This window comes from Trachurus trachurus (assembly GCF_905171665.1).
Source record: "Trachurus trachurus genome assembly, chromosome: 3".
NCBI lineage: Eukaryota > Metazoa > Chordata > Actinopteri > Carangiformes > Carangidae > Trachurus > Trachurus trachurus.
Genome location: NC_139893.1, coordinates 12759791 through 12781127, shown reverse-complemented (window position 1 = coordinate 12781127; position 21337 = coordinate 12759791). Strand labels below are relative to the sequence as shown.

The 21337-nt window shown below is 38.7% G+C and overlaps 2 protein-coding genes across 2 annotated transcripts; both read right to left on the bottom strand.

Annotated features, from left to right (window-relative positions):
- Nucleotides 1–198: 198 nt before the first annotated feature.
- Nucleotides 199–15837, bottom strand: tcf25 (TCF25 ribosome quality control complex subunit). Its single transcript, XM_083995290.1, has 18 exons — nt 15510–15837; nt 14636–14782; nt 14459–14530; nt 14191–14315; nt 13333–13398; nt 13150–13232; nt 11495–11625; nt 11056–11155; nt 9105–9198; nt 8900–8992; nt 7254–7359; nt 6992–7151; nt 6736–6823; nt 6321–6479; nt 5998–6088; nt 5357–5436; nt 5137–5212; nt 199–761 (listed from the first exon to the last, which is right to left on the bottom strand). Exons 1-18 carry the CDS (start codon nt 15738–15740, stop codon nt 594–596), a joined length of 2070 nt encoding a protein of 689 aa, XP_083851416.1. The 5' UTR covers nt 15741–15837; the 3' UTR covers nt 199–593.
- Nucleotides 15838–17814: 1977 nt separating this feature from the next.
- Nucleotides 17815–20827, bottom strand: cyba (cytochrome b-245, alpha polypeptide). Its single transcript, XM_083997991.1, has 6 exons — nt 20695–20827; nt 20265–20334; nt 19432–19506; nt 19249–19332; nt 19030–19111; nt 17815–18648 (listed from the first exon to the last, which is right to left on the bottom strand). The coding sequence occupies exons 1-6, from the start codon at nt 20750–20752 to the stop codon at nt 18463–18465; spliced, it is 555 nt and encodes a 184-aa protein (XP_083854117.1). The 5' UTR covers nt 20753–20827; the 3' UTR covers nt 17815–18462.
- Between the last annotated feature and the right edge of the window lie 510 nt (nt 20828–21337).

The window sequence follows — 21337 nt, the reverse complement described above, 5'->3', positions numbered from 1 at the left end:
GTTGGAGCTTGTTGGTTTCAGTCAATAAGAACACAATTTTCTTTTTTGATTCTGTGGCAAAAAAAACATCCCCCATTAAATGCTGCCAGGCAAAATGTTGAATTTATGATACAGAGGATCCACTCAGCCCAAGAACAAGAACTTTAGTGAACATGAGACACTCTGAAAGGCCGACACCAGTGGAAGAAGAGAAGCACGCATTATGTGATGGTGCTGCTCAACTCGCAATGACCGGAGTTGAACTGCAACTGTTTAATTACAGTAAGTAACATTGTTAACTTTATTGACAGGTCCAAATAACCAATTTGATTCTAACAAAAAGGTTCCCCAAGATCACAACTGTCGGATTTGCCCTGAGTAATTTTGTTTTATCGATGCCTTCAAGGCCAAGAAGTGGACAATCTGTTTCTTCCATGCTTGTATTCTGAAATTGTGACAATTAAAAAAAAAAAAAAAAGATATTTGTCCTTCTCCATTTTCTTATTAAACACAATTAAATATTTGATTTTTTCTTGATGACATTCATTTTTCAAAGTTTCTTTTCCTACTTGGTTCCTCTTCATCTTCTTGATATAGACTTGTTATTCCCCCTCTCAGTCCCATTCATCCTCATCTCTGTAGGGGTTGTCGTCTCTCGGTGGCTCCTGAAACCTGATGTTTGCCAGCATGTCCCTCATTGCCACCATAAGACGATTCACTTCCTGGTTCAGTTCCTGACCAGCTCTCGCTACTTCCATGTCATCCTCCTGCCTCGGCCCACCCTTTACAGGAAAAAAAAAAAAAAGACTTAAATGAATATAGATCTACAGTCTTAATCATTTTGCTGGAAGCATTTGGCTTTGTGAAACTTACTGTCACTGGTCATAGTGTTGCAACTTTGTTTCTGACACTGCTATCCAATACAAGACAGGTATTGGCACGTGTAGTCATTTTCTTATACTTAATTGTTTGCCAAGTGTAATAATTACACATGCCAAACAATTAAGTTGCAAAACTTCATTAAATTATTTAATGAAGTTCTGCAACAATCAAAACTGATTGAACACTGGAAACATGTGATGTTGAAAGAGTCTTAGCAATTGTTTGTTATTAAGACTAAGTGGCTCCATTGGATGGCGACATGATTGAACACATATGACAACGCATCAATAACAGGCTCATCTTGGCTTGTATTATATAACTTTATGTTCTTTTCAGACAACTTTAACAGTAAAAAAAGATGCATCTTCCCTCGTCTTAACCATGTTTGTTTTATCCATACTGTATCTCTTCCTCTCTATAAGTGGATAACACGATCAGGATAGATGGAACCGTCTTGATGGAAACATGCCTTGGGCCTTTCTGTGCCCATTAAACATGTATAGCTGATCCACACAAAGTTCTGTGTGCGGGTCTTCCTGATAATGTATATGGATATTGTGCACATATCAATCACAGACATGTCACACAGGAAACTTGCAAATTATGGCAAGTTAGTTTTTTTTTTTTTTTTGTCTTTTACAATAGATTTAATTAATGATCTGATATTATTTCCTTCACACAAAACTGTCTCATTTTGATTACCATACAGTCCATGTACCCGTAAACTGACATATAATATCAATATGCATCGATACGCATGTTATGATAGAGTGCTTTGTATGATAATGTTTTGACAAGATAAAGCCTCCCCAGTTACCCAGCTCTGCTCTTATGACTAACAGCTTCTGTGTGGAGAGTGGTGGTGCATGCGTTCTTCATTTATGTAGTTGCTCCCTGATGAAATCAGAGATAGATAGGTGACTTAATTAATTGCTGGAGGGAAATTAAATTGCCGTAGCAGCTGAATTTCATCGAAGGAAAATTAGTGAATCATCAATGATACAGAAAATCAACATATTCACATGTTCTTCCTTTTACCATCCTGTTGACAGTGATGATGATTATTATTATAGAAAACATGACAAAAACATAGATCAGTTAAAAAGTTAATTTGGATGTCGCTCCAGTCATGTGCCACTTCTGTGATTAAGATACATTTAAGTTTTGGCAAAATAACACGAGTCAGTTAAGCAAAGGAGCGATTAGATCAGTTGACTGTTGATAGGAGATCCGAGTAAACTTAGCTCTACATTGTGGAAGTCACACGCTTGCATACCGCAGCGGTCACCCCACAACAACCATGCCATACATAACTTCTATTTTCCGTATCTAATGAGAACTCAGATAGCTGTATACTGTATATCTAATCACATCTTTGTCAAATGACAGCAATGTATGTTCAAAGCAACTGCATAGTGCTGTGTTCAGTAATGGCTATGTCTGTTTACGTGAAAAGGCCATAAGACTTGGACTGAGATGAAATGATAGTTTGACATCTCACTGTCCTGCTCTACAGCCAGATGTGCTTGTCGCCATATGGTCTTTGAGTTAATCTGCCTCACAATCTGGGCCAAACTACATCTATTCTGTGGGAACAGGGAGTGAGCAAATTAATGAGTGGATGAGTAAATGAGAGGAAAGAGCAAACACTCATTTGTTGCTAAGAACAGTATAGACCTGGAACAAGCCAAGAATCATTGCTATTTATTTAATGCAACTTTTTTTTTCATACTTCAAGAAAAAATCTCCCCGCCAACAGCAGTAGCTGCACAGTGGTGGATTTGGATCTCAAAATTCAACTAAGATTAAAGTAATGGTTGAAATGGAAGCAGTCAACACAGGACAATAACACTCAAGACAGTCCAAATGTCCCACAGTAATTCTTAGAAAGTAAATTTGTCCCTTTGAATTTATATAAGCGTATAACCTCGCTTTTTGGGAAGAGACGGGAAAATCGAGATGACGGGAAGTTTGCACCCATGAATGTTGTTACTGTTTTGTTCCTCAATGACACAGTCAGAAATCATGGACAGAATTAACTGTAACGAGGTCATATGCCTTCTTTGATATTGTTCGGTTGTCACCCCCTGGGGTAGCCATGAGTCTTTGGAGGAAATATTTCATCAGTCAAGGATGTGTGTTAAGATTTTTTCCCCAGATCTTTGACCAGTTCAGCTGTTTTCACCAGCCCTGGAGGGTCCTCCTACTTAATGGGTTTGTCTGTGTCTTATTTCAGTAATCGTTAAACAGGAAATCCAACCTTTATGTTGTGTTCCTTTAATGGCTTTGGACAGTTCGCTCAATAATAATAATAAAAAAAAAAACACAACTCTCTGGAGCTCTCACAGGAAACCGGAGAACCATAAAGAAAATTTATGATCTTAGCGGTCAAGTCCATTTGGAACAGGTCAGTTCATTGTTGATTATTCACAGACTCCGTGAACATGGACGATTTGTTAGAGACAAACAAATTTTATCTGAAAGTAGGGCTTACAGCTATTAAATCACATGATCTGGCCATGTGCACACCATGGGTTCTTCATTCATGTCCTAGGTTCTTGTTGGCTCTTCTAGTGTTGTGTCGTTCGTGAACGATTCATTCTAAGGAACTAATTATTTGAGTGAACGTACTGAATGCAATCACTTCCTGACCCTTTTTCGCTCTTTTCTCTGTTCAGTTGAGCTCAGCATTGCATGTTCAGTGATGTGTTTGCTGAACATACTGTCACTGAGGGCTCCCGCTCACTCAGTGTTGTTCGCAAACGTGTCGCTGTGTCGCTCGCAAGTGTCTGTGTAGTACATTCAGGTGCCGTTCATCAGTATGTTCAGTAAGCGTACTGGCACTCAGGTTCTCTCAAAAGACAAGTCCACTCTGTGTGTGCAGCCAAGGGATGCGCGTGAATGTGGTGACGTAGGGACGAGGGTGGGGACTGCTAACTCCATCGGCTGACAAGAAGTTAGCCAAAACGACCGGATCGCTTACTTCTGCTTTAAAGTCCTCTCTCCATGGTGATATCCGCACTCCGGGTCGGGAAGACGGTAAAGCGTTTACACCAAAGTCCGTACTTTTAATGGAAACACACAGGATTCGAATTTCTTTTAATGTGCATTTCCGAATTCGAATTTGAATCCCTTTTGGATGGAAACGTGGCTATTGTTGAGTCAGACTATGCACCGTGCAGTCAGGGGTCCCGCCAAGCACTGAACGATTCGGTGAACAGACTTTTTGAACAAATCTTTTTAATGAAGTGATTCAGTACTCTCAAAAGAACTGCTTCTGCCATCACTAGGCTCTTCAGCTTGGGAAAATACTTTCTAAAATTCACCACTAAGATTTATAGCATGAAATACATACCATATGTGAATTTGGTTTTGGAGCATGTTTGATCTTTAAATACTGGTATATGAAACATGTGAAATAGTTTTTTTTTATTCATGAAATACATAATCCATGTGTCTTCTATCAAACTAAGACAAAAGAAAGTATTAACCCATTAGATGTAAAACTCTTTACGTAACAGTGGTTTATGCAAGGGACGATCGTAGCACAAAGGCAGCAGCGGTGAGAGTGACAAATTACCCTCTTAATGTACTGGAAAAAAACTTACTTCTGTAAATGATTATTTTGCACCACTGACCATCACATCTATTATAGAGATGGAAGCACGTAAATTGCACTAAATTAACTGTACCGTGCCATATGAATATGAATATTATTCATCACTGATTTCAGCCCCCCTGTGACCCTGAATGAATACGTGGTGCAGTTGAATGGATGGATGGATTTCAGTTTGTGCACATTTACGATAATTCCTCTATACAAGCAGAAGATAATATCATTTGTGACGTTGTATATGGAAGTGGATCTTTGTCTCTACCTAATCTGTCATGCAGTGACCACAGAGTGTTTTCCCTGTTAGTCGCTAGTTCAGACTGTGGAGTCTGGATTCGGATCAGGATGTGTCTGTGTCGCACAGTAAAGCTGACAGTAAAGAGATACTCTGTTAATTTATATTCATGGCTTAGGGCCAGACATCACTTTACATTTGTTTTGGTTTGATTTGATGTTCCAGATCATCAGCATCACCAGAGATTGTTACTAATTATATTTTCTCTGATTAGCGATTAAGCAGTGATGGTATCACGTTGAACAGTATAAATCTCACTATAAATCTAAAGTAACTCTGTCTGTCAACAAATTGAGGCTGAGAGCTACACACCCACAATCTGGTTCTGCTCAAGGGTTAACATTTTCCTTGAAGATTTTAAACTCACCTGAAGGTTGAAATTAGGCAGTAACGACCGGAAAAACAGCGACAGTGTACTCTCATTGGATGCACCAACATGCTGCCTGTACGCAAACACAAACACACACACGAACACACATGCATCTCGTTTAAAATGTAAAAGCAAAGTAAAGATATGAAGCTTGTTTTATTGAAAACCACAATACATCTTCTGTCAGTCTGTGGTGAATGAATGTGTCTTCAATTACCTCTCTGGTCTGGTGTATGATGTCACAGAGTCCAGCGGAGGTAGAGGGTCAAAGCCCATCACAGGCTGGGTGGTCACCTCCTGGGATTATCAAACACATTAACTATGATTAGTCACTTCCTCCAGAGTGCATGAGCTCAGATTAACACCCTGTGGAGGCTTTGTGAAAACCTCCCGTATGACACTAAAGGTATCGTCAGTATATGCAATAAATAAAAAATATGTGACACATGTGGGATCCAATCAAATCTTGGTATACATTTCACATAACCTTTGAAAAAACTAAACTAACCTTCTGCTTTTTAGTTTTCCGTTTGTAGATTGATGCTCTAAAAACATGTGGTTGCGGTTTTGAAGGACTTAATCATTGAATTTTCTAAGTGACATCATCTCAACATCTCGAATTTGATCCATTGGAGAGTTTCCTAGCGTGAAATCTGATTCATAAGTCAGGGAACATCGCAACATGCACTCACATAAAAATATATTAAGATGATGTCAGACAGGGACTTTAGAGAGGGAGGCCACGTGTCATGTAATGCAATTATTTAATCATGAGGCTCCTGTGTCCTATGTGAATAATTGGAATAGCTTACATAACAAAACTGACAAGAGAACAAGTTGCTGCTGATCATTTCTTACTAGAGGCAGACTTGAGGTGGCCTCCTTGATCTCAGAGAGGAGGACGTGGCGATGGATGTTCCTTGGTGCACTCTGGTACCTCTGTTTCCTCCTTCAACAGAGTGATGAAAGCTTTGAGAACAATTATCTGAATAATGAAGGCATTTAAAGTAAAAGCAATAAACCCAGTTCACTTGGTAACAAATTCTAATCACGCTCAAGCTTTTATTATCTCCATATTTCAACACATTCCCACCATGAACTATTTTTAGTTTGCTTTTCATTGTCATTAGTGGAGGTATATTGCCGAAAAAACAAAATGTTTATCATCATTAAGATCTCACTTGTTCTGACAATCCTCCACTAAAGGGTCTTTGGCATCAACTCGACGCAGCACTTCTTTCACAGACTCTTCCAACCAAAGCATCGCTGGAGCCTCCCTCCACACGTTGTAAGTTCTCCCCACATACAGAGCTGTCAGCTCAGCCAGAGCTGGGGGCTGCCTGAAAACGTAGAGAGGGTAGGATTGTTTTTTTTAAATTCGGTTTTAGAGGTGAAGAAAAACATAACAAAGTGGCAAACATAAAGACCATTGAAAGATTGATTGCAGGAGGAAAATGTATTTGCTATAGTTTAAGGCTACACAATATTTAATAATTAATGATAAATGACACCATGGTATATCAATTTGAATTAATTTTCAAGCCAATACATGCCGGATTAAGAAACACTCAAGGAAACAAAGGGATCATACATTACCCTATTTGACTCTTTGGGCCAAAGAAGGCATGTGAGGTGACTGTAGCATCTGGCTGCACAGTGCACAGATCCAGCAGAGGCATCAAGACTGCAGAAAGCACATTTACAGCACATGGTGTACGTGTTATTTACAACTAACTTTATGTGACAAGTAATTTGGCAAAAAACTCATATTTTATAGAAATCATATAATAACTCATGAACATTGGGGAATCATTTCTTAACACATATGCTGGTGGTTGCCTCCTTCTCTAACCTCCGGGAAACATGATGAGAGCATCTTGCAGCATCCGGTCGGCTTTGTGCCTTTGTTTGTCGCTTTCTTCAGGATCCATGTCTTCCTGCTGACTGAGGTGGAAGTGGCAAAGTGCAGTGGAAAATGCAAAGTTTGGCAGCTGGGACAGATTTCTGTGCTCCTGAAATGCAATAACAAACCATACGCAAGACAAGTTAGTTAACTTTGAACTTCAGTTTAAAATCCCTAATTACACACATATGACCATGACAGCTGTCCTTACCTCCCAGTCCTGATAGAGCTGAAGGAGCGACTGGTACTCTCTGGTACGCAACATTAGGAAATCAATGAGCAGGAGCATGCAAAGTGGGTCGGCGTCAGGGTCCAAACTAATAACAGAGTAACAAACAAGATTATGAGCAAATGATTACTTAAGACCAAATGTCTGCATTCTAGTACAGGTCTTATCCAACAAACCTGGGTGGAACATAAAACTCTCAACATGCTAGAAACACTGCTCATAACGTCTTAGACACAGTCGATAGTCATCATCATAATCTAAATGCTGCCACTTTTGTGAGAAATAAATAACTCAACAAAAACCACAAAGCATCAAATTATGTCACTGTTCTGCCATTTTCCATTAAAATAAAATTTGAAGCCTGGGCAACTGACCAAGAGTAGTAACCATGTGGTAGCTTTTATCAAAGCTGTCAGTCTGTTGTGCACAAATTGCTACTGACAACAGCAGTGATATAAGTTAATTTCGCTGGTTTTCTTCAAAGCCCAACACAAGTGCCCAACACAAAATATAGCCTGTGTTTCAGAAAACAAAAGAAATCCTATTATTGATCATTTTCTCTTAAAATAGTTTGACAGTGTTACTCATATCACACAGTATATGTGAAACACTTGTGTTTCTCAATATTTTTAAGTTTATCAATCAGTGTCATTTTGCTGCCTTACAGAAAGGACCAGAACATGGCTGTCATAAAATCAGGAAGCAAGGGTTTGATAAAAAATAATATATAAAGCACTTATTATCATATAGGTGGGCTGTAAAGCTAATGCTATGGTAGATAAAGATGTAACAGTGTGTAGGAAAACATCCCTCTTAGTAGGCTATGTATAAAGTCGAAGTGTGGGAGGTTTTATGAAATGCACTTTTTAAAAGCTTACATTGACCATTTCTAGGATTTATCACCAATGTAAATGTTATCATGGTCATAACCATTAGCTTTCATTACCATAAACTCTGTTACACTGTCACTTTTACAGCCACACAGACCATGATAAATGTTGTATTGGAAAAATTTGAATGTCTACTATCACCAAGCAGCACAGTGGGAACTTGGAAAACATTTCCTCAAACACATGTTCAGTTGCTTCTCACCTTTTAAATGATGTAAGGGCTATCTTTGATCATTATCAGTAGTCAAACTCATCAAACAAGAGATTCAACAAGACTTTTAGAATTAAATTTAGACCTCCCTCTGTCCCTGAAATGGATTACCCCCCCAGAAGGCTATAAACGTAGTAGCCGTGTAAACAGTCTTTGAAGAGTATCTTAAGTCTGATGACTGCTTCAGGTGGTTGCTTTATATACGGAAATAAGAGTTCTTTTTGTTTAGCTCGTGAGCCATGTGATAATATGTAATACTTCTCAGTGTGATGTCAAATGATCGAACTAAAAGACACAATGGGAAGAGGAGTGTACAAACTGCCTTCTTCATTCTTTTTGTAGAGGCAGAGATAAAAGAGTAAATAGACGAGGGAACTAATGACCCTTAACTGAGGTGAGAGCTATGTTAATGATCAAATTTAAAGTAAACAGCAAATGTTTTTTTTTAGCAATCTAGTCTAAAAAATTAAATTTCCCATTAATTCTATAGCTCCTCTTTCTCAGAGCTCCAGCTTTTCTGTTTGTACCTCAGGATGAGTTTGCAGTACTCCAAAGCCGTCCGTGGGCAGCCCCTCTTTTCAAGGAACATCATGTGCTTATAAAGAGCAAGATAAAACGCCCTGCAGACAAAGATTATTTAATCATTAATTTCATTAAAAAACTATTTCAACGATCTTAGGACCAACTGTTGCCTAATAAACCTAACAAAAAGCAAAGAAAAGAGTAACCAACCTGTTTTCTGGTCTCAGATAATCAAGTCTGCTGGAACCTGAGGTCAGGCTGAAGAGAGGGTGAAAAGCGCACTCAAAGCTGTACAAGGCTCTTTCTTTAAAAAAGAAAGAAAAAAAAAACATTTTTTTAAATCATTTTTATGAGATTTAAAAACATGCAACACACTGCATAGGTTAATTTATTATGAGTACAGTGCACCACATGGCATTCGTACATACAACCGCACAGCACAGCACAGCACAACTTTGCAACCTGAGATGACCAGACATGGAAAACACTGATTTAATTATCTATGCTTATATCAATTTATTAATTGTAACAAGGGCCGAAGACAGGCATCCTTTGTTAATTTATCCCTCTGGTCTTCGATATAAACTATTTTGGTTTACCCAGTCGCGCGTGGGAAGGGCTTGTGATAATAAACCTATTATTTTGCTAATGAATCATGAAATTCGCCTTTTTGACAATGACTGTTTTGTTGACTTATAGTTTACAACTGCACTGCAGCACTGAAACAACCATGAACATTTAGCTAAATAATCTGACAAAAATTGTGAATCATCAGTGATTTGACTACAGCCTTTTATGCAGCTTACTTCACGATAAAGTAAACACTTGGCCCAAGCAATACACTGACCAAACTAACAGTTTAAGCTAAGACTGGCTCAGTTTGTTGAATTTACAAAGTTATGACACATGTGTCGGTTATGATACTGTGCATTTGTAATTACATGTGCATGTATTTTTCCATTTAAAAGAATTGGGCTTCAGAATAATCTATGAACTGCAATATGTTCATATAGAGAACATTCTTCTGGATTTTAGTTGTTGTTAAGGTATAAGGTAACACAGACAAAAACATCATTATAAAGTAACACATTTGGTATATGCCTCATATTTTGTGACACTGACATGCAGTTAAATAAATGTAATTACACTAATAATCGACTGAAGAAAAGTGAAATGTTCAGAGAAAAAACACCCAAGTGAAATGATGAAATAATATTAATCTGAATGTACAGAAAATGCCTGGTCCTCTTAGCTATGATGTAAAACAGACGTCAATATAAAAGTCACGTTCATGTCTCCAGAGTGGCTGTGTTATATCATGTCTATATACCAAGCATGGTGTCCATAAAAGCATCAAAGACAGAGCCTGTGCCTTAAGCTGTCTACAAGAGCAAAGCCACACTTGCTACATCGGAGATCAATAAATTGGATATTGATATCGATATTGTAAACCATCTAAGCCTCATTTTACGCCAAGCGCAAGGCTCAAAGGAAAAGACTCTGCGGTTTTCTCACACCTCAAGGACAAGGGACGCTCTTTCAGCAACAACAATCTTCACAGTTGAGATAGGGAAGACAGGTGGTTTGAAAGAGGAGTGAAGGAGGTCATTTACGTCAAAGCAGAAAAACCATCCCTCAACACAAGAGGAGGAGACGACACAACTTATCCCACACCTACAATGCCGTCCTTTCATTCCTTCCTTGGAGAATAAACAACCATCCACACTTGGCCTCATGTGACTCTAACAACTGTTGTCCACACCTGACCTCAGGTGACCTTAACGACTCTGGGGACAGTCGTCACACCGACCAGGAGCACTGACCACTCAGTGGCCTCGTTCGCCTTGTTAATAACCCCACCGAGCCGAAATACCTCGGTTTCCCAATTATTCAGAGCTGAGGTAGGCTCTTGGATGAGAGGTGAAATGTCCTCAAGAATCTACAGCCAAGTCCAGTTGACCGAGATTAAACCTTCTCATAAAATTATAAACTGGATGACCGCGAACCATCACAGATTTTGAGCCAAGAATTTGCTCTTAAACTGATTCTGGTTAAATATAGTGATGCCAACTTAATAAACAGTGTTTATCAGTTTGGGTCGCAGACACATATCCATTCTTGTCTTTGGTTTGCAAACCATGGAAAGATCCATGACCCTCACCAATCAGATCCCGGGCCATCTCCTGATCCTCCTGAATGCGGCAGACATCTGACAGCTGCAGCAAGGAGTCGATGTGATAGGGGTTAAGTTGCAGCAAGGCCTGGAGAGAGAGAAAAAAAAGAGATGGTAGTCAAACTGACAGGGCTAGAAAAAGAAATTCAGTTACAGTACATGCATCAATGTGCATTAAGATAACAAGGAGGATAATGGTAATTGGTAATACAAGCCAACAGGCACAGACACATGGTGATGATCAGGTCACGGGGGCTAAACATTTTTGTTTTTGTCTGGTTCATTGTTGTTCAGTGACAGAGCACTGTAACTAAATCTGAGCATAATCAGCATTGCTCGGTCAACAGAAGCATCAGAAAGGTCAACATCTAACCTCCGCACACTAGAGAGGGTTACAACATCATCTCTGGTGATATCTAACCCTTACCACAATGTTGTTGGGATCCATAGACTCAACCGCATCCAGGAACTTGAACTGCACTTGTTGGTAATCACGACCGTGCTCAAAAGTGAAGTACTGAATGCCATCCTTTGACTGCAGTAAAGCCATTGAGATTCCTGTGAAGATGTCGAAAAGGATTAAGTGAAGAACTACATGAGAGGGTAATAATACAGGATGGATAATAGTTACACTGAAGTCCCAAATCTCAGGTTTATTTTGAGTAGGTCTAGGTTTATATAGCTGGAAAGGTGTGATAGATACAGATATTTTAACACATAGATTGAAAGGTTAGGGTTCAAAAGTCATCAGAAGACACAGGCCTCCACTGGCAACCTCAATTAGCAGGTAAAGTGCTGCTTTATCACACTAAAATCATGGTTAATTTAACCAGTAGTAAGATCGATGCAACTTCACATCAAACTCATGTCGCCCTTACTGTTTTGCAAGAAAATGTAAACCTCTTTTTACTACATGATGGCTGAACCGACGGAGACAATCCGAGCCACACAAAGGCTGCCACCGCTGTACACACCACACACTATCTATCCTCTGTCCATTATTTTTGATAGAGGCAAATTATTGTTTCCTCAGTCCAGACAACTTCACTCCCCAATTCTATTCTATCAGTTTAATTTTTGTATATATTTTTGAGCTTCAGCCTGGGGCTTGACCAGGCGCTTGCATAATCTGGTGATAAATCCTCAGAGGGTTAGGGGTTAGGGTTAGGGTCTTTATTGTTGACAAGGAGATGCATCTGCCTACATCTGGAGGCCATTCTTGACTTGCTGTGTGCAGACATAAAGAGGTTGTTCTTCACAAAGTAAATGATTTAACACTCATCCACAAGACCTGTGATCCTTGGTCTGCCAGGTCATTTGTCATGTTCTTGTGAATGCCCGACTTTTCAGTTTGTACTCAACTGTTTTGGCAAATAATAATTATGGCTAACAAATTCATTCATTCATTACTATTTTCTTCTTTTTTCTTCAAATTGACATATTCACCTCAATCTAAATGCTGACTCAATTTAACTTAATTGTATCTTTTATGCATAAATTCATGTGCATGAATAATTATTTGTATAAACATGTAGACAATGTAATATACTAAGGATGTTTTGATGATTTGTTTGCTGTTTACATTCTGTGCATACCAACAAATGTCATCTGGCCTGAGACAACTGTAACTTATCACTTCGCATGGTGTGCCATGGTTGATTGATAGAATTAATCACAGAGAACTTCATTATAAGATACAAAACAACCCATATTTTTGTGATGTAACGCCTGACATGTGGGAGATCGTATGAGTTGTGACGTCAATGGTGTCAACAGAAGGATGATTATAAGAAAATTTCTGTTCTGAACAGAAACAGACTGAGGGAATCCGAAATTGTACAGATAAGTTGTTTTCATAGCGACCCAAGTTGATCTTTGTGGTGATAAAATCCAACCATAGCATGAATGACTAATGGAAAGTTTACATAATATGTCAATAGAGACTGAGCGTACCAGCAAAATTCATTACTAAGGTATTTTAAGCTTTTTAATGCTAGCCCTGTTCGGTCTGTTCTGTCCTAAAGTATACATTTACAAAAGGGTTTAAACTGCAATTTTAGATCACTGTGAGGAAAAGCTCACCTGGGCGGCTGAAGCGAGGCCAGCTGTCTTTGGGAAAGGTCATCCAGGTGCTACGGTGAAACTGTCTGTTTCTCTGTCGAGGTCTGTCAAAGGAAACAAAACAAAACAAAAGAGATCCATACCGATGACCTGAAACATCTAACACCAAACAATCTCTTAGAAAATGTATGGTTTTCTTTTTACCTCTGATCCCCAAGAACAGCTCGAGCCCCAAAATATCTCTTCAGCTCCGTCTCTGGGTTGAGATTCCTTGTGAATAAACAGAAAAAACAGGCTAATTGACATGGTGGACCAACTGAAGAAGTATAGACTGAGGAACACATGGGACCTGTTAGATTTGGACGCTGTGGACATGTGAGTTGACTGTTTGTTTTGTCCATGCCGACACAAAATCCACACAATCATAGTAACCAGTGATATAAGAAACAAGCAGATTTTTCACACATAACTGGTATCCATCTATTCAACCAACAGCTGAAACACATACTGTGACATCACATGCTTTGACAGGTAATGGCCTATTCCAACAACACTATTTGGTCTCTGACAGGTGCAATATTGAAGAGTTCATTTGCAAAAGCAGATAAATGCCATTTTGAAAAGATGAGCTGATGCTTTTGAATTATTCTTTGCATATAGTGTTGTTTGCAATAAAGCTTTATTTTTTTGAGCTACGTCTGTTTTGTTACGTCTCATCTCCTTGGTCAAAGCCACTCAACTTTGGTTTGACTGATATCACCTGGTGTAAATAATAATTAAAAATAGTTTTGAATTTTTTTTTAAGTTATCTGCTTTTGCAAATGAACTCTTATATTATGTTAATATGTTTTAACATCTTGTAAGTCTTTGCTGATGTGCATTATCTGAGAGAAATGGCTTAGACACATGATCACATGGTGTTAAGCGCCACCACATGGTGGCAGCTTAGAATCACAGATACGTACAGTATATTACACTGAGACCACTGACTTGTCATGTTATTTGTGCACTGCTCAAGAGCTATTTCTGTTTTTACACAAGAGATGCTGCTGGTCTTCTCACCTGTGCTCCACATGTAGCACAGATCGTCTGTCATCGGCTCCGCAATCTTCATTTTGCAAACTCAGACCATTTGGCTGCTCCAAGTTCTCCAGCAATAAATCAATGTTATCATCTGGTACTGAACTCTGAAAACAAACAGAGATGTCATTTAACACATAACAGACACTGTAAAATAGAAGAGTGCTAAAAGGAGCTGAAGAATGATTATAGGATTTTTATTGATAATTAGGGTTTCGATTTGCATTGAATCCACTCTGAACAAACGTACCGGTCCATCCACTGGCGTCACTTTTGATTTCTTCTTTTTCTTCTTCTTTTTAGCTCCATCTCCAGATGAAGACTGTTAGAAGAAAAGAAAGGTGATATTTTCACAAATCTAAATCAACATAATATCTAAGTGAGATTAGAGGAAAACACCCTTTGACACTCTTTGCTTTTCCCTTACCTTTGTCGAAGTCTCCTGCTGCTTTTGACCTGGTTTATCAGCCTCTTTGTTGTCAGTCTTTTCTTTACCACTTGTTTTATTTCCATCTTGTTTCTCTGCATCTTCATCAGGTGAGATTTTCTCTGCCTCATTGTCGACATCACCTATCTGGTAAAAATTGGATATCGGCAATAACAACAGGGATGTGAGTAAAACCAAATACACTAAAATTAAAAAAAATGCTCAGTGCTAAGAAAACAACATTCCTGGCATTATGTCGTGGTTAAAATAAATCAAATGCCCTAAGCTCCAGTGTATTAACACATACATACATTGACATAATAAATATGGAGCAATCAGTGGCAAGAATACATACTACTCTAGCATGGGAAACAATGGCAGGTAAGATTAAGATTATTACTTTAAACACTATTTTTTATGTGCATTTTCTGTTAAAACTTGACTTCTCATGCCATGTCCTGCAAGGGTTTTATAGAGATCCAAATGTGGGAGATAGCATGGACTATCAGATAGATAGATAGATAGATAGATAGATAGATAGATAGATAGATAGATAGATAGATAGATAACATCTACTAAACAGCCTGTTGTAGACTTACTGCACATTTCTCAATCAGTCATTTCTTAAGGCTGATATCGTGGACAACCACCCAGTCATATTCTTAAGTGATAAACTAATGTGTCTAACAAACTTTTACCGATAATTCAATTCACTACGTAGTTAAATAAGAGGAGATATTATCTTTGCTAACCATGCTAGCCTGTGTTAGCAGCTGAAATATCGTTGTAAACACACGAACCAGCGCCGCCACGTCCAACTACAGAAGTTAATTATAACACCCACATGAAGAGCTGGACCGTCGCCTTGCCTTACCAGCTCAAAAATGTTGCTGTAGTTTTTCTGCGCTTTGTTTTTCTTTGCCTTTCGGCTGTTGTCTTTCCTGACCGGTGGTGGAGGCTGAGACACGGCGGTCGCCTCGTCCAGCTGCTGCGGCTCCTCCTCGCTCCCAGCCTCAGCCTGCTCCTCCGGGCTCAGGTCCCCCAGGGCCAGGGCCTCCTGGCCGCGCTGCTTCCCGCGGAGCCTTCGCAGAGCCCGGGTAGACATGGTCCGCTACTCACGGGGACACATACACCTCAATATTTAGGATTTGTTGGGTATTTGTTTAGCTGACAGTCAGTGAAATGACGATCACTTCCATTGGTTTCTATTTCTTCTTCTACTACTATCTTCTACTCTTTTCTCTCGCTTCTCTATGTGTTACTGCCCTCTATGGGGTTTATGAAGAACAGCATCAAGTAGAATCGCACTAGTTACCAGAATACCCATCTATTTACAGTAGGCTAAAAGGGAAAAAAAAGTTAACATAATAGAGTACCATTAAATAACTTCAACCAAGGCCAAATATAGGCTAAATTTGCCACCATATTATTATCTGGATAAACTTGAAATTCAACAAACTCATCAGATCCACCATATAGCCTATATTATTTCCAAAGAAACTGTTGATGATCAGAAATTCCCTCTCTCCACCTTTTTAACAGATCTGCAAATAGATCTTGCAGCCTCCTTCCAACTACAGAGTCCTTGCAAGTTCATGACAGAGCGAAGACATTTACCTCCTTTATGGATTTTACTATTCAAGTCACAGGTTCTAATTTATTTTCTACAAGGACAAAATAGTAGTTGTAGCCTCCTTTTTTATGGTCAAAATGCTATTAAACTATAATAAAAAGAACAAAGTGTAAAATGGGAAAAGGAGAAGTTAAGCAATATCCTAGCCTACAGAGTGTCATTATATATAGCATACAAATTATGTGATAGCCTACTCTCTCTCTTATAGTCTGTGCATTAAGGAACTGTAAATGCCTTTCTGTGAGATAACCTGGATCATAATCTCTCAGTCAAAGCACCTCATTTTCCGGACTGACGGCTACATCATTTGCATATAGCCCCTTTGGTTGATTCTGAAGAATCTTCAAATCAAGAGAGTCCCAGCCTCAGTCCTGTTCATTTTGCCATATATATAACCTAATAAACAAAGCTTGAATAGTTAAGTGATCTCCCCTTCAGATTACATTTTCTTACTAGTGCCCCTTAGTTTTTTTTTTTTTTTTTTTTAGTTTTTTTTAAGTGTTTTAACTCTTCACCAAGAGGAACAAGTTCCTTCCTTTTGATGCAATTTCCTTTGACATTTCCATATCTAAATATGGACATACAGTACAAAAGTAAGTTGAACATAAATGTTTATAATGTTATGTTATAGTTGTCTATACATTTCATTTCATGCTGTGTCATTCTAAATAGGTTGAATGTAGGTACTAGGTAGAAAAAAAAGAAATATCCAAGGCACTCTCTGTGTGAACAGTTAAAAAGCCTTTATTGTTATGGCTTAGTCATGTTAACCATTAAAAGACTCCTACGCGTTTCGGCTACACGCCTTTGTCAGGGAGTCAAACAGTTTTTCAGGTTCCATGTAAATTTGGATCTGATTATATAGTTTTTAATGTGAGAAAATGTTTAACTCTAAGGGAACTTTTAAACTCTTTCAGTCTGTGTATGTGCTCTAAATTCACTTGCTGTTTCTCACTTTCACTTTTAACTCTCTCAGTGAATTGAATTGGTTTGTAATTCTCTCGTGCAGCAGGAGGTGGCAGAGTAAAGCTGAGAGGTAAACTGCCTGAACAAGATGGGCAAGTTATTGTTGTTTCTTGAATACATTATTGGTGAGAGCGTTTTTTTAAGTACTGTATATTAGTGGTGTGTCTCAAATGTAGTGGCCTCATAAAGCCAAAATGAGGAAGTACCATTTTACCTCTAAGATTGCCACACAGACACTAGCTGCTTAACAGGTCAACTGTCTCATCTGTGGGAAAGAAAAGAAAACCCATAAAAAACACAGACACTGGACAAGATCTGACACAAAAAACTTGTCTGACAACTACAGCAGCTATGCCAGATGTTTTAATTGTAAATTCCTTCAATTGTAAATCAACAATGGATAGCAGTGTGACAGATTATGTCACAATGACAAGCAGAATCTGAAGACTGAAGATGAGAAGGGGAAATTCTGGTGTATTGAAATCCTGTATGTTTGCGAAAGGGGGAAGTTGCAAATATCATTACCTAAAATACATTTCCAATGGAAACTTGTACAATGAAATGCATGCAAGTAAAAACTTTAGACTGTCATGATTCAGTGGGTACAATTGGTTTATTTACAAGACATTAAAAGTACATAAACTTGACCTGATACTGCCAAAAAGGAAATATGTCAATTTATTGCTACAGTAACAAACAGCAAAGTCTTGTCCTGCAGTGCTATGACCAGTTGACACAAATACACAAGGGTTAAGAACAGATTGTGATATACTGTTTACAGTATACAATATATAGTGAGAGCTATGCATGGCCGCATAATACAGCGGATGCAACAAAGTTTGAAATATTTAATGGTTCGGGCAGAAAACAAATATTATTGCAGAAGTTAAAATACAACATAATGTCCTTTGACTTGTCAATATTTATACATGTTTGCCACTTAGCAGCTATAGCATTACTGTAATGTTTGTCTCCTGTGGCATGATTTTGTTCAAAAGTAAAACACAGTATTCATTTGAACCCATCCTTCTCTGAATTCCCCGATTGTGCTGAGACTCATTTTTTGTCTGTATTCAAGATACTTCTCTGCAGGTTGAGGTACAAAGGCACAGACTAAATGTGTTTAGTCCAACCATCTTCACTAGACTGCAGAAAACTATTCATCCAGGGTCACTGATGTCCTCCTGTGACTGGTTACAGAGATACAGAGGATGGGGCATTGGACTGGTTACTCATCAGTCACCTTCATGGGGTTGTCATATGCTGCTCCCTCCAGGTCTTCCGCCCGTTTCCTGCGCATCTCTGGAGGAGGTCTTGGCGGTGGGTTCTGAGGAGGTTTCTTCATGCTATCTAATGGCTTTCGGACCTCCTTACGTGGAAGAATGGGCTCCCAATGTTCGCCACGGATAGCTGCCTATAAAAGTCAAAAGGTGACAAGGAAGTTAAATCTCAGCCTGTTTGACTGTTTAATATACCAACAACAATAATTGGAGGTTGAGTAACCGTGGCTCTTTTCACGTACACTCACAGCTGTGTGTATGATTATGATAAGATAAGTTTGTTGCCTAGAAATCTTTACAACGTAGGTTTCTACACTGATGAAGTCACACCCCTGACCGTCAGCTTTCATAACAGCAGGGCCATGTCTCAACAGAGGTGAATATCATGAAACAATCTCTTCCTTGTTAGTATTTCCTCGTTACTGGCCGCTTCCTGTCACAGCTAACCACTTCACCTATGACAACATTTAACCTGCTATACTCTGAAGAACAACGTGATTATTCTACCAACTCACCGCAAGGTAGATGAGGCTGGCGATACCGAGGCATACACACCCAAGGACAGTAGCGAGCATAAAGCCTCCAGGTACACAGATTCTAAAAAAAAACAAAAGAAAGAAACATTTGAGGACAAAAGAAGTAACGACAAGTCATGAATCTATTCTTGGAGAGACTGACGGCCAATGAGAGGAATGCTGTTTAGCAAAGGAAAGTGTCTGATGCAGTGAACTCACGCAGCGTGCAAAAATGCTCTGACATAGTAGTTCCTTGTCAACGGTCCAAACGCTTTAACAACCACAGTGAAGCAGTACTGGCCCCTGAGGGAAAACACAACACAATAGTGAGCAACACGATCATACGTCACTCATAAGTCAATTATATGTTGCAAAAACATTTAATGATAAAACACCACTCACGTTCTCGCCACACTTGTTCCCTTGGCCCTTTTGCTTCTGGGATACTCAAGCAGACACACAAACACTCCAGCAGCACTGGTTATCTGTCAAGGATGTTTCATCCTACATGGTTCAATAAATCAAGTAATAATCGATGGGATGTCGACATAAAATTAAATGAACATCAGTGGGCCTGAAGTAGGTCAGCAGGTGTAGGACAAATGGATGAATGGACTGATTGTTTCTGATATAAAGGAGAATGTAGAACATGGTAAGAATTCAAGGGAAAAAACTACTTCAGCCATGTCGTATTTCCCTCATTGTAAAAATATCTAAAAGGAGAAAGACTGGTTTGAGACATTATGTAGGTTCAAGCCTTATTACACAATACACAAAAATAGAATACTAGATTAAAACAACAAGGCAACACATCCTTGTTCTCAGCCTATTGCGTTCATACTGCATGTGTAAACACTGGTGGTTTACGCCCACAAGTATTTCAGCAGATACCATCGCCACCATCTCTCTCTCTTTTTTAAGCATCTTCCACTCTAAACAATTAGCTACTCTTCTGCTTCACCTAAAATCCTATCTACTTAAAGGCTTGTGATTTATGAATTCTCACACAGCCTGGTTGCCTATTTTGCTAAAAGTCTAATTGTCAAATCAAAGCTTAATAAAAGCTACAAATTATAAAGCTGCAGTTTTCCCTGCACAGACCTCAGTTAGGATACAGAAGTCTGCCATTTGAAAAAGGACTTAAAAATGTACAATGTAAACTGAATATCTTGACAAAGAGAGATTGTAAATCGGTCATCTTAACTATTTTGGTATATGCAAAGCATAAAGGATACACAGCATAAGCAGCAAACTGCCAGCCCCTGAACTGTCCGGCCACCCCCACAATGCCTCCAGTGAGGAGAACTGAAAGAAGGAAACAGGAAGATAAAAATGAAAAATTCGAGACAATACACCTTTTATGACTCTTCACCAGGAAACAAGACCATTTCAAACATGTTATTTCCTTGACTCTGAAATGAAGTTTTATTTCTTAGTGAAAGAGGGCTGAATTGACAGAGTGCAATTATTTTTGAGCTACAAAACAATATGTTACATTTACAGGTAGTATATCAAAAATGGCAGGTCAAAACATAATTTAAAATGAACTCATTTTAGATAAGTGAAACTTCTAGTATAAAAGAATTAGACACATTTTTTTTTTTTTTTTTATGAAACTCAATGATGAGTTATTTCTACAACTTTAGACCAAGTTTTCATACTCACTGAGTCCAGAAGCCAGAGCCTGCTCGTTGGCCCACATGGCCCACTCTATTTTACCCATCGCGTTCACCTGTTCAGCTCCACCGCGGACAACTGACACTCTCCACAGAGATACACACACCTCTGACCGTCTATGGAGGAAGGAACTGAATTTATGAGATTTGAGGTATGTAGACGTGCGCTGCTGCGGGGGGCGGGGCTTATGGTGGCCACGCCCACCTCACAGAGCCATGTTCTGAAAAGTGACGTGACATGGACTTAAACCAACCCACAAACACTTGAATTACGAGCCAAACAACCAGTGAATGACATGTCAGTTTTACTGTTTCCAGTCTGTATCCTTTTGTAGGTAACTCATTAGTAATGTCTCAAACCAGGAAATGCAACACCTGATTAGTGATTGTAGTTGGCTAGGAAACAAAAATTGTAAATTGGATATGACTACTATATAATTTGTCATTTGCTCTGCCACTGAAAAAATAAACATTTACATTAAACTGAAATGGAGAAAATTATATTATTATTACTTGTATTATATATGTATATGTCAAATTGAGCACTGTTAAAGACTAATTTCCCATAAATGAGGTATTTCTAAATCTGAAATATAATCTACAATATTAAAACTATTCAAACTTCTGTTCAA

Coding starts and splice junctions, on each gene's coding strand:
- tcf25 (XM_083995290.1), bottom strand. CDS start 15,740: ATGTCTACCCGGGCTCTGCGAAGGCTCCGCGGGAAGCAGCGCGGCCAG. Junction 11,156..11,494: donor TGGATCCCAACAACATTGTG/GTAAGGGTTAGA, acceptor CTCTCTCTCCAG/GCCTTGCTGCAACTTAACCC. Junction 7,360..8,899: donor TACTGCAAACTCATCCTGAG/GTACAAACAGAA, acceptor CTCTGTTATTAG/TTTGGACCCTGACGCCGACC.
- cyba (XM_083997991.1), bottom strand. CDS start 20,752: ATGGGTAAAATAGAGTGGGCCATGTGGGCCAACGAGCAGGCTCTGGCT. Junction 20,335..20,694: donor GGCTCTGGCTTCTGGACTCA/GTGAGTATGAAA, acceptor TCCTTCTTTCAG/TTCTCCTCACTGGAGGCATT. Junction 19,507..20,264: donor CAGTTTGCTGCTTATGCTGT/GTATCCTTTATG, acceptor ACAGATAACCAG/TGCTGCTGGAGTGTTTGTGT.